General features: G+C 40.5%; 1 protein-coding gene across 1 annotated transcript in view; it reads right to left on the reverse strand.

Moving 5' to 3' along the window:
• Positions 1–14,274, reverse strand: part of Cntnap4 (contactin associated protein family member 4) — a 289,760-nt gene that overhangs the window by 235,093 nt on the left and 40,393 nt on the right. Inside the window, exon 2 of the mRNA XM_021169778.2 lies at positions 5,388–5,498. Within this exon, the coding sequence (XP_021025437.1) occupies positions 5,388–5,498 (111 nt within the window). The remainder of the gene's footprint in view (positions 1–5,387; positions 5,499–14,274) is intronic.

Below are 14,274 nucleotides of genomic sequence, written 5' to 3' on the forward strand. Positions count from 1 at the left end.
ATTTTTAAGTGAATTATGACAAGGACATGTATTGCCCAAAAGGTACACTTGGGGCTGGAGAAATGGCTCCGTTCCCAAAGTACTTCCCTGCATGCAGACTTGAGTCAGGATCCTCAGGACTTATGTAAGACTCCAGCTGCAGTAGCACACATCTATAATCCCAAGGCTGGAAGACAGAGACTAGAGGATGTCTGGGTTTACTGAACAGTCAGCCTTGCCAAATCTGCTATCTCCAGCTAACAGTGGAGACATTTTCTTAGAAAAAAATAAACTGGAGACTGTTTGAGAAAGATATCTGATATTGGCCTCGGACCTCCACACTAGGTACTCACACATGCACACAAATACACATGTGTCCACATACGTGAACAAATGCATCCACTTACCCCAAGCATACAACATGCACATTGTTTTAGAATATGGAGACCCTCAAATCCAATCTCATGCATTTATAGGTGGAAAAGAGAGAGCTGATGTCATTCCCCAAGGCCACCCAGGATTTACTACTATGGTATAGTGTTCTGGATTCCCAAGCCAGAGCTTTGTATTACCATAAATTACTTATGATTGGCGACTTGACACATCTGTTCAGATGGAATTATGGGGTTGATTTAGAGCTATAGAATGTGTGCCTCTAGGCAGACAAGGGCATTGGAAGAAAAGAAAAAAGGGGTACCAGAATGGGGAGAGGGGAGAATGTCCTTACAGAAGGAGACCCGGAAAAGTCAGCAGTATATAAAGTGTGCAGGAAACCAAATGGTCACAAGACAGTCATCTCCGATGTTCAAAGTCATCTCCAATGTTGATACAAGAATAGAAGTGATATATATATATATATTCATATATATATATATATATATATATATATGAATGAATAAATGGGTAGCAATTTTTTCCTTTGCTTTAATGAATAAAGGATATGGGCATATCAAGATATAAAAGATGTAAATCTTCACTCATTTTTATTTCACCTTCTCAAGGCCAGTATGTAAAATATAATCTATAAGCGTAAGTGATACACATAAACCATAAAATTAATTTTGAACTTCATTCTCCAAGCCACTATCAAAGTGTGAATCTCTTAGTAAGGATTGTTTTTAATTTATAAACCAATTTCAATTTCTTTTTTTTCTTTTAAATGCAAAACTATTCTAAATTAAGCCATCATATCACCAAGCTGGCTGACTCTGACCATCGATGCACAGGAAAGAATGTTCTATCTTTACTACAATCTCGTAAAGAACATACAAAATATAACTCTGATTCTCTGACACTACTTTACAATTAACCAGGAACAAGTTGGTCCCTCCTAGAAGACTTAGGTGCACACCTGTATCCCCTGAGATTATTTTGTGTACACTGGTGCATATATTTGGTCTTGTTAAGTTTGTTTAATGGGGTTAATCGATGGACTCTGCCTTGAAACTGGTTGGCATGGCTCCAGCCTATGTTTCTGAAATCCATTTGGCCACACTTCTGCACTGCCATCATTTTCAACGAGGCCAACGATGTCATCTCACGAGTACTGTGACACTGTTAACCCTATTCCTCCTGTGGGAGATTAAAGGACAGAGGCTAAATATCTTTCCCATCCTTAAATGAGTAAGAAGTGGTTGTGATTTAAGCCCAAGGATACTGAATCAATCTCAGAGTGTCTAATCATAGTTGCTCTTCACCTAAAAGTCTATTATCCTCCAGAGAAAGTTAAAGAGACACTGGGTGGACAGCTAAAGTTCAGATGTCTGGGAAGCTTGTGTCCCGTGGCTCTAAGGTAACTTGTGACCAAACCCTTCAGGGGTTTATTTGAGTTTAAGTGCTTGTATCTCAGCATTATGAGCTGTTAAGTCTGAATTCCAAGGGAAGGGAATGGGAGGGGAGAGGGGGGAGAAGAAAGGAGTGAAAGGAAGACAGACATAGACAGACATAGGTGAGGGAAGGAGAAAGGGAAGGGAGAGGAAAGAAAGGGAGAATAAGAGAAGATAGGAGGAGGAGAGGGAAGGGCTAGAGATAATTAAAACACGGGGCAGAAAATTAACCATAGCCAATAAGATGCCATGTGGCAGAGCCTAGATGAGTCTGAAGGTGTGAAATTCTTACAGCTCCGTATGTCAAAGCCTTTCTTGGCACGTGAGAATCTGGAGTGATGGGGAAGAAGTTGGTACAGAGGAAAATATGACAATATCTTTTATTCTATGTATCTCTACAAGCTTCCCCTAAGAATGCAAACTCAGCCATTGTAGTTCATGAGCCTCATCTCTAGCCACAGACCTCAGGTGCATTCCAGACTCACACCATCTGTGCTGAGGCACCCCTTCCCTTAGGTTTCAAATTATTCAACTCTCACATAATTCACTTCTCATTTATCAACTGCCATCTAAGGCATTGACTATTAAAGATATTAATATTATTATTTTAGAATAAAATAAATATAAAGAATTCTATGTAGCATCTTTAACAAGAAGCAGTGGCTACTTGGATAATATCTCAGGGGACCCATCTTTTTAAGTAAGGATGTGTGTCCTGAATACCTGGAAAATAGAACTTGGGTGTCTTTACTTAAGGACTGTAAGTTGTATGAGGATAAGTACAATGATTTAGGGCAGAAAGAATAGCCACACAATTCTGCCAGGGGTTTTAGAATAATCCATCTCAGAGTAAACAGAGAATGGGAGTTACCTCTGTCAGTTCACCAGGTAAATAATTTCTCTACATACAGATGTCTGACTTTTAACAACAAATCCTACAGCGGTGAGAAAATGTTGCTTATTTAGCGTAGAAAGACTCCACTGTGGTAAGGAAACTAACAATGAACAGGCAAAAACACCTATTATTCTTTTAGCAACAGAAAACCTTCTGATCTTACAGACTCAATCATGAAGCAATCGGCATACTTCAACATTTGACATCCCTGTGCTGAAATACTTTATTTTCGCTCTATACAATCATTGGACTCACGACTTGCTGCTTTGGCTATATTCACAAGTCTGTTGGTTTGCAAAGGACCCATCTTGTGAAACGTTATGGCCAGATGAAGTAAATCACACTCAAGGGTACCAATGTAAGGACTGCTGTGTATTATTTCAGAGGAGACAATTCAGCTCAGACTCTCCAGCCAGGATCCTACTTATTTAGTCAGCAAAATCCATGGTATTTCTCACCCACAGCAGGGCACTACATGGGCTGTTTCTCATTCCTGGCCTGACCAGTTTTTCTGATTCCTCAGAAAAGACTTCTTTATGTCTGTCAAAGAAACTATTGGTTTCATTTCAGCGGCTTGGCTGAACATCTCTTTCAACCTGAGCTACATACTAGAAGGAGCATTTGACTAAAATAAGTAATATATAGCCTTTAATAAATCACTCAAAATCTGACATTCCTTTATGAACACTTCATGTAATTAATAGAGAAAAAAAGCAAATCTAAATAAAAAAAGAAAAATGTAATCAAGTAGGTTGACAACCAGCAAGAGATAATTAAAATGATCCTGTTTTGTTTCTTGGTTTCATTAACATGCAAATGAGATTCATGAAGTTTGATATTGTGTTTCAGCAAGAGCCATAGAAACAAATTAAGAATGAAAATGAGTCCCACCGATGGAGACTCCTGTTGAGTATATAAATTAATGAAAACTATGATTGCATCCAATTAATAAAATATAATTCTGTGATTTATTGGGCCTCAAAAATGAAATAAAGCTCCATAGATAAATTAAATTTTGTTTCTCTTTGGTGGACCCCATTCTGTGAGTGCTTTGAAGATTTAAGGAAAGGGCAGTAAGTGTTAAACTCCACTTTACTTTTAAAACCACATGGTAGAGACCTTGCTTTCAAGTCAAAGTGTTGTAGAAATGGTATCCCTGCTAAGAGGGCCTTGGTGCAGGATCTAGAACAGTGGTTCTCAGACTTCCTAATGCTTCCACCCATGGTAACCCCCGACCATAAAATTATCTTTGTTGCTACTTCATAACTGTAATTTTGCTACTGTTATGAACAATAATATCTGATATGCAAGATATCTGATATGCAACCCCCAAAGGATTCTTAAACCACAGGTTTAGAACCACGGGTCTAGAATGTTTCTCAGAGGGCAAAAGAAAAAAAAAAAAAAAAAAGCCAAGTGCCTACACAATCAGAGATCCAGAGTGGCAAATAGGAAGTGACAGTGACCAAAATCTCAGACTACAATTTGCTTATAGAACAAAGAAGCATGGTTAGCACCAAGGGCCCCATGTCTCCCCCTGGGAACAAAGATCTTGCTGTTCTTCTCCACTGATAATTTCACTCTTAAAACCACCAAAGAACATACCTCAAATACTCTAATATGACACTTGAACCATGTCAAAAAGCTCAAAACCATACCAAAGGGTCATGCAAATGTCTCAATAGTCATTGGAACTGAGTAATATATAATGCATATCAGCATTCTTGCCATTCTCTCTCTCTCTCTCTCTCTCTCTCTCTCTCTCTCTCTGTGTGTGTGTGTGTGTGTGTGTGTGTGTGTGTGTGTGTGTTCAAAGTTCCATATACTCAAACTCAAGCAGCAAGAATACCAACAACATCAAGAATGTTAACAGCAAGGAGTAGATTTTGCAGTGTGGTGGAAGAGGACATAACACATGGCTTTTGAAAATATGAATTGTTTGGAGTCTGTGTGGCTATCTGTTAAAATGGCTTCCCATTTGTCAGCGTGTCCCTCCAATGTTTGTGCTAATGTCTCTTCCCTCTCTATATTAAAGAACGTAACCAGAGTGACACTGTCGTTTAGCACACGATTGTTTGCTATGGCACTCTCTCATATCTCCTGCAAGTGAATTATCTTTGCCTTCCCTTTCCCTGGAATCATATGCAAGCCATTGAGCCCAACCTACCTAAGAGATGATAAACAACTGAAACTGAGTATTCCTCAAGGGCCAGAAAAGCTTTCTGAAGCTCTTGATCCTCAACAGCAGAGAACACCATGCCAACCACATCAAGAATTATACAAACAGAGGGATTACTATTTTTAAGTATGTAGTGTGCTTTAAAATTACTTCTTGCAGACTTCTTTAACTTGAAATAGGAAGGCAATTAAGTTCCCATCATTTCTGTATTCATAATGATTGCAAATCACTGCAAAAATTTTTACTTTATAAGATACATAAAAAATTTATCAGATTGAAGAAACTAAATTCTTTGGTTGTTAAAAACGATAATATAAAGTTTTCAGATAGGGTGTAGTTCTTTGCCTTTCCTGAATGGAAGCCAGATGTCATAAACTTTGTTATCACCATTGGCCTGTTTCAACATTTACTTCTTTTCACAGCATATCACTTGCAATGATTTGATTAAGAAAATAGAAAATTCACAAGATTCATTGAGAGCCAAAGGGTTGTGGGAGAGCAGACTTACCGTCTCTTCGATTCAGCCTTGCGAATCCAGGACCGTGACTGCTGGATAGCTCAGAAGAACTGCTGAAGGATGCCTGAGGCAAGGCAGACACCAGGGGCTCATCACAGTCATCTGCCAGGAGAGAAAATGCCACATTCCAGTGAGCACAGCGCTGACAGTTCTCTTCAAATCAATAGACACAACAAATAAACACAACATCAAAACGAGGATCTAAGCCATGCACAGTGGCAGGTGCCTGTAATCCTACTGCTCAGCAGGAAGGTGTAGGATGATCGGGAGGTCAGGGTCATCCTCAGCTATGCAGTGAGTTCAAAACTAGCCTGAGCTGTGGGAAACTCTGTCTTCAAGTAAGTAAATAAACCGACCTAGATTCTCTAGATATATGCCTCTCATGTACGCACTATATCTCCACAAGTCTGGCAAGCTCAATAAAAACTGGAAAAAAAATAGATAGGAGATTGTAGAAACAGAGAAGGAAGACATGGTAGAAATTATAAAATAAAATGTTAAGATCAAAAGGCTTGTTTTTTAAAAAAAATTTTTTTAGCATGAGTAGAAAGATGTATAAATTTACCTATGTTAAAATTAAGAAAGTTTGTGGGATTAGTGGTACATACCCAGCATCCTGGGAACTCGGGGAGTGGGGGGGGGATGCTGCATAAAGATCTCAAGGTCAAAGCCCAAGCTGGGCTAGGAAGGGAACTCAAGGAAGCCTAGTTAAGGTACTAAGTCCCTAACTCGAATTAAAGCAGAAAGAGGAGTAGGCATGTAGTTCAATAGCAGGGTGCTTGCCTAGTGTGTACAAAGCCCTGAGTTCAAGTACCGCAAAACACAAAGAATCTATAGTTTCTAAAAGATGCTATACAGCGGAGGGGAAAGTGCAAAACCTATAAAGTTCATAGACAAGAAACAAATGAGCCACGGACGCCTCTAGGGGCACACAAAAGTTTGTTGGAATGTTTGGAATCATGTAGGACATGTGAAAGAACACATTTAAAGATGAAAGAAATGTATGAATATATGCATGAAGGAATGCTACAAGAGAAGTGTAAACCAAGCTATCATCAGTGTCCTGACTATGGAAAGCATCTTAAATGAAGAAAAATAAAACACCTCCCATTAGGTTAGGAAGCACACTAGAAAAGTGGTTTGAGCCTTGGCCAGAAGCCATGCAAATTGATACTCAAATTTAAGAAACATCAGAATTATAAGTAGGTAGTACTTTATAAGCAATGAATGGACAAACTGGACAGGGTCCAAAGAGGCCAAAGGATCAGGAGCATGTGGGTCTCCAGAAGTCCCACCATACTACTTATGAGAAAACAACGTGAGCGACTAATTGGTAAAGAACAACCAGCCATGAGCTCGTCCACTTGAACTTCAGCATATCCCACACGCCACTAGTTCTATTAGGAAGCAAGTGTTTCCAGGAATGGCTTACCCATGAGGAACAGTCTCAAAAGAAAAACCTTTGAGTATTACAAGAAATGATAAACAGATGCTAATAGTCTTCATTTCCCATCAAAAGGACAAACACCCCACTTGGGTGCAGACTCGGCAACCCTACCCAGAGAGGCATACGCATCCCTTACAACAGCAAAGGACTGTTTGCAACCTGAAAGAACCGACATGAGGCAGCATAGTTCACAGTAACATAATGCACAGCAATGAGAAGGAACTACAGCAATACAAGAAATATAGTTCATAGAAATAGAACTTTTAGGGGAAATTTTTTGACTTATAACAGCATAGTCTAACTGTGAGTTTGGGGATTTTAAAACACAAAGCTTAATAACATGTTGTTTCAAAGCATAGGTGATTTTCATTCCATTAAGAAAACGAATGGAGCTGTAAAAGTTCAGCATTATTCATACCTTTGAGGTAGACTCATGATGAGGAGAAAAGCCCCAGGGTGGAACTGCCTAAGGTCTAAGTCTGGACATTGATGACACATTCGAAAGATTCCATTTTGTCATAAAACTTTATAAATACACAAGCCTAGGCAATGTGTGGGTCTGAGACTCTATGAAAGTAGATACAAGTCTCCATTTATTTATTTTGAACGTGTATCACATAGACTGCTCTATGTGTGTGCATAATAATGGGAGGGGACTCATACGTGCGGGTGTATGCATGCATATGGAGGCCAGAGCACAACCTCAGGTGTCACTCTGTCTCCAGGCTGTCCCTGGCCTGGGAGTTGCTGATGAAGATAGGCTTCCTGGCTGATAAAGCCCCAGTGTTCAACCTGTCTCTATGCCCCCAGTGCTGGGGTGACAAGTGTTTATCAACACACCCAGCTTCTGTATGTGGATTCAGGGCGAGAGGGTGGATCAAACTCAGATCCTCCATCTTGCTTGGCAAGAATGTTACAGACTCATCTATCTCTCCAGCCCCCCCCCCCATATATTGCTCTTAATATATAAAAACAAAGTACAAGGAATAGCATGAATATTCTTGGCTCTGACAGCCACACATGCTTAATTCACTGCAGATGCTTCAGAGCGCTTTACTCTTTTGAATTCTGAAGTTATTCTCACCTTTGCTTTAATCAGAAAAAAAAAGTTCATATTTAGTAGTTTTACACATCCTGGGGATTTAAAAGCACACAGCGTTATTGTCTCCTTTGGCAGTAATCTAATTTAAATTAATTCAAAACTTATCTGGAGTCACCTGAAAATGTAACAAAGTTCTTTCTGCCTGAACATAGCTTGCTCTTGGGTGACTTTCACAAGAATTTGTCCAGTGTGGCCATGTGTTTCTTGTGTTCTTTTGAGGCTTGTTTGTTTGTTCTTTGGGGATTTACTTGGGGTTAGCAATGAAAACCATGGCCTCACGCATGTGAGGCAAACACTCTACTGACTAAGCCATATTCCCACCCCGCACTTGGTTTCTGTAGATTATCTCATTTTCATGTAAAGCTCATTTTTTTTCTTCTTCTTTTGTACCTTAAATTCTCTAGCTGACTCTTAAGGAAGTCAGGTTCTTGCATGTCTATTGATTAGCTTAAGTGCTAACACCAGCCAATCTAGTTGTTAAGTGAAGTACTAAGGGGTATAGACATTAAAAGACTTACAACCCATAGAGTGTTGGGGAGGGGGCTATACCCAGTTATACAAGCAACAACCAGAATGCTTTAGTACACAGTGGGAGCTAAGGTGTGTGTGTGTTTGTGTATACAGAAGTACACGTGGGAACAGTGCATATGCACATTATGTGTGTGCATGTGTGTGTGTGCATATGTGTGTGTGCATATGTGTGTGTGTGTGTGTGTGTGTGTGCATGCGCGCTCGTGCACGTGTGCTCACTGATACTGATGTGCTTTGGGGGTCATTATTGGTATGCAGGTGTGTGATGCAAAAGATGGTTTAACTGCTTCTTCTCAAATCAATTATGCAGATCAGAATCGATCCTGTGAATGTAGAATGGGCCACTGCGGCGGCAGTCACTCTGGATGGTATATATTTATTGCCCATTCGTTTTTGTCAACTGTAAATTGAGAATCCATACGGTTCCATTTTTAGTTTTAAAAGAATAGGGTTGAAGTAGGGGAAGGGGGGGGCATCTTTCCCGTTCACTGAGAAAGGGACAGGCAAACACAGGAGGTGGATCGTGGAAGGTATGGATGGGAAAGTTTGGGTCACGTTCCAGTTGACCTTCGAAGGACATGACACTATTCTCTACCACAAGCCTCCACGTCCTTCTCTGAAGCGGCTGTGTGCTTTGCTAGAAATAGAGCTGTCTAGTTGTCCTTTCTCCAAGTTAAAAAAAAAAACGCACACACACACACAAAAGTGACACGGCATGCTTTCCTGAGAACTTACGTCATTTCATACACCGTAACTGGCCTCTATTCTTTATGGAGATACCAATATTAATTACTTATCAATGAAGTTGTTGAGGCACAAAAGCTTGCCTCAAGGTCTGTATCTTTCTGGAGTAGAATGTCGATATTTACAAATCGAGTTGGCGCAGGAAACCAAGTATATAAGGACCGTATCATGTTAGTATGGTCATAATGGCCATTTCTTTTTTTTTAATTAGGTATTTTCCTCATTTACATTTCCAATGCTATCCCAAAAGTCCCCCATACCCTCCACCCCCACACACCCCCTACCCACCCACTCCCACTTTTTGGCCCTGGCATTCCCCTGTACTGGGGCATATAAAGTTTGCATGACCAATGGGCCTCTCTTTCCAGTGATGGCCGACTAGGCCATCTTTTGATACATATGCAGGTAGAGACAAGAGCTCCAGGGTACTGGTTATTTCATATTGTTTTTCCACCTATAGGGTTGCAGTTCCCTTTAGGTCCTTGGGTACTTTCTCTAGCTCCTCCATTGGGGGCCCTGTGATCCATCCAATAGCTGACTGTGAGCATCCACTTCTGTGTTTGCTAGGCCCTGGCATAGTCTAGGCCATTTCTTCGGGGTTTTGTTGTTTGAATGTTGTGGAGCATCATGGCAGCAGGCGCAAGACATCTCGGAAAGCTGTTCTCTCAAGCTCAGGGTTTCCCACTCTATTTACTTATTACCTATTAGATTGTCAGTAATCTGATGGAAAGAGACGGAGACCCTGGGCAGCAGTGAGGAGTCCATGGTGAATCAATGGGTCATTTCCCTGTGGGTATTAATGAGGTGGAATTTTAGATTATGTATAGAGGCCTCCTGTGAGTTTCATTCTAGATAATAGGTTTTGTCAGGTTACACTAGCAAAACAAGCTAGCTTTGGACCCTGTTTCAGCTCAAAGATTCTCAACCAGTGTGGATGGACTGCAGCTCTAGGTGTTCCTGGCAAAACCAGATGACACGTTAATCCTGGGCTGTTTGAGGCCGGTTACTCCTGGCAGCCAGGAGATCAGGAGCAGAGATGCGACTCTGCACAGTGCAGTACATAGGGCATCACTCTGCAGCATTCTCTCCGACATCTCAATGATGCTGAGGATGGAAAACAGTATTCCAGATTCAAAAACCTAGCCTTCCTCTCAGCTAGTACCCTCCAGCTTCCTATTTCAGCATGAATAGAACTCTCATTTGCAGCATTTCTGCACTTGAATAAATAGCATTCAGTATATATTGAGTATATATGCATTAAAGTCTTTAAGGGGTCACATTAGCTTAACCCAAAACTGTGTTTTTTTTGTTATTAAGTACCACATAAGATCATCATAGCACTCTGGTCCCTTCACTGGCAGTAATACTGTTGGCAAAGAAAAAAAAAAAAGAAAAAAAAGAAAGAAAAGAAAGAAATCAGGCTGGAGAGATAGTTCAGTGGTTAAGAGCAGTGTTCTTCTAGAGATCCTGAGTTCAATTCCTAGCAACCACACGGTGGCTTGCAACCATCTGTAATGAGGTCTGATGCCCTCTTCTGGTGTACTTACATACATTAAATAAATAAATAAATAAATAAATTTTTAAAAAAGAAAATGTCAAGACACAGGGTGAGATGGTTGATGTGTTGACTAAGGGAATATAATAATAAAGTTGCCAAACATTTTAGGGATGCTTATGGAATTCAAAATGGTAGCAGAGCACATTGGGATATTATTAGATAGAGATATTAGGACAAGAAACTCCCATTATTCTGCTTTTCCAAAATTACAACACATTACTGGGCATTTTTAAAAAGTCAAAGGATTTCTGCTTTTACCTTGATATCAGTTGGAAGTAGTAACAATGTGGGGTCTAGTCTTTATGCTTTAAGGAAAAAAAGTACACTTTGATGACATTTAGACATGTAATGAATTCTGTTAGAATACTGGTAACAGGGAAGAAAGTTTTCTAACTTAGGTTGAGAAATATTCACATATACAGGGTGCAGTGTGTGCATGTGTTTGTGGGGAGAGAGGGAGGGAGGGAGGGAGGGAGGGAGAGAGAGAGAGAGAGACTGCAGCTTTTAGATCAATAGCTCAGAAAAGTCAGCAGTTGTTCTTTCCATGGGAGAAAAACTTACCTTTGTCATTAAAAAGACAATGATGAATTGGTTCCCCTGCAAGCTGTGTGTATGAGAACATTCAATGGTCTTCTGCAAACGAAGGTGTAAGCTGTATTGAAAGTATTTTAATACAGCTCGATAGAAAGTAATTTCCTTTTATTTTGCAAAAGGCTTTAATGCATAATTCTCATAAGTAAGTAAAAGCCGTTCGGTTTTTAATAAAAGTAATTCAATTTTCTTAAGCTGTTTGCAATATTACCTGTACCATGATAATAAGTGTATATTATAGGTGCTTACGTTGTTAGCGTTTTTACATCTTTTACCTCATTTGGTCCTGACGAATACTGTATGCTGTCCTATTAGATGCTGGAGCAATTTTGTCCCGAAAAATACCCTACCTTAAACTATTAACTACTGGGACAATTGAGGGAATGTAAGGCACTGTCGTTAAATAAATCACCCAAGGACACATTAGGAGTGAGTGAATCCAGTCTTTACGGTGTCAGATCTCCTGTTCTGGGCCAACATGCTGTTGAAAAGAGAATTGGTCATCGAAAACACACATTACAGAAAGTCAGGGCTGATTTGCAAGAACATGCAGCCTATCTGCTGCCGAGTAACCACCTTCCCTGGTATTCTGAAAACCTGCCAAAAATCATTTGTATCCTTGCTAATGAATCATACAGCCCATGAGGAGACGCATTGGAGACTGGCGTGGGAGAGGGGGTGGGGAGCAGGAAGCTGCGGATCTGAAAGGTTCTCCTATACCAGAGGCCAAGATGACTCATTTTAGAGCGAGCTTTGAAAACACTGGATCTTCACTCCTTTGAGGAAATGGATTTCACAGACCCGGACCAAACATCCCACTGACAGTTTTAGGATTAAGGAATAGCCTCTGTCTCAAGAAATCCATATCCTTGAAAAAAAATGTTTATTCCAATCTATATTATTGAAGACTCATCTACTTGAAATTGGAAACCATGAACTAATTTAAAAGATATAGCATACGATTAGGTTGATGTGTGCTATCAAAACGTACTCTGAGCGAGGCAAGATTTCATCCACAACAATAATATTATTTTGTTACCACAAACCCTAGATTTTTAGTTTCATGAGTTCAGAGTCCAGTCCCCTGACCTGGCCTGACACATGGCCTCTATCTGTACCTGGTGTGTCTCTGATGTCTGCCCAATGAGAGACTGGATGTGGGGGGTGGAGGGGAAGATGGCCAGCCCACATGGGAAACAGACGCTTCAAAAACCAGCTTCACAAGCCAACATTAACTCCTAGAAGGAGTGACAGCAAATAACCAGGACTTGGAAGATCACAGAAAGGACCCTTAACCTTTGTCTCTGCTTCCAGTGTAAGAGCCGCTTAAGACCAAGTCAAGTATGTTCCTAACCAATCATTAGAATGCCCAAGAGACTTAGCCTAACTTCTCCCATGCCCATGCCCACTAATCAGGATCCACTGGAGCCTCTCTGACTTCTAACACTGTACAGCTTCTCTCTCTTCTGCCTGCCTTTGAGTCTCTCAGCCAAGTCCAGATGACAGCAGCTAAATCTTCTGCGGCAGCAAACTGTGTATTAACAACCTCTGTTCATTCTCATCTGGGGGTTCTCTGTTTATTTCCACTCCCATGAGCTCTTCTCAACCTTCTCATCTCAGATTCCCAGCTATAGTCATACTGTGTGTTAATGAGGCACACTAAAGAAAAGCCACCTAAAGTCTGCCTTAAGGATGCATGCAAGACCTGTGTGTGTTTTGTATGCTTGAAAAATGATCAGTTTGTGATTGTATGTATGTATGTGTGTGTGTGTATATACATATGCGTAGATCTGTCTATATGTATATGTATATATATGAATATGTACTATGAATATGTGCATATAGGCATATCTACTATGAATCGGCTCCAGGTAGTCTTATCTGGAATAGGCACCTTCAGGGGTTCATCTGAGCCTCAGGGTAGAACCACATGGGAGAGATTTCAAACCTCCACTGCCTATGCCCCACAGCAAGGACCACACTAGCTTGATAGCAACTAAAATAGCTGTGCGAATTAATTCCTGTCTGTTGGGGTGTTTTGTTTCTTTCACAAATGTCTTTATGTTTCAGGCTGGTGTTGCATGAGTCTGTTTTAGGACTGAAGAAACAGCTGTGACATCACACACTACCCTTCGCCCTATGAAGCCACATGGACTGAGTATACAGACACAGCTATTTTGCAGTGACATCATGATCATGGGGGTGGTGGCGTGAAAGTTTCAAAGAAAAGTAAAACTGCTATTGGGCTTGAGTAAAAGAAAAAAAGGCTAAAGAGAGAGAAGATACCATAGTTAGGAGCAGATACTGCTCTTGCAGAGGAACCTGGTTCAGTTCCCAGCACCTCTGCTGGGTAGCTCACAACCACCTGTAATTCCAGCCCCAGGGAATCCAATAACTCTGACCTTGGAGGGCACCTGTGCTCATTTGCTCATTTGTGAATGTGCATATGCACACATATACACACACATACAGAGATAGAAAGACAGAAGGGGGAAACACATGTGCTCATTTATGCCCGTACACACACACACACACACACACACACACACACACACACAAACACACAGATAGAAGGGGGATACACACAATTAAAAATTAAAATAAATCTTTAAAAATAAATAAAATGAAAAGTACCGTGTTTAGAAAAGGAAAAAGGTTGGGGGGAAACGAAGGTGCGAATGGAACTAAATAAGATCTAACTCTTTCTTCTGCAGGTAGTGGAATGGGCGATACACGGGCTTACCTCATCCCCAAATGGTTACCTAAAATCACATCTCAGCAAACCTAAACTCTAGCGAGGGTAGTCAACTGAAAATTCCTGAGCTTCTCTGAGTATTAATTTGACTTTGATGAGAAAATTAACATTCGCTTGAGGATGGTGGTATTAGATATATTAAATGGGATA

Source organism: Mus caroli, unplaced genomic scaffold (assembly GCF_978045245.1).
Source record: "Mus caroli unplaced genomic scaffold, Mus_caroli_1 scaffold_10, whole genome shotgun sequence".
Lineage (NCBI taxonomy): Eukaryota > Metazoa > Chordata > Mammalia > Rodentia > Muridae > Mus > Mus caroli.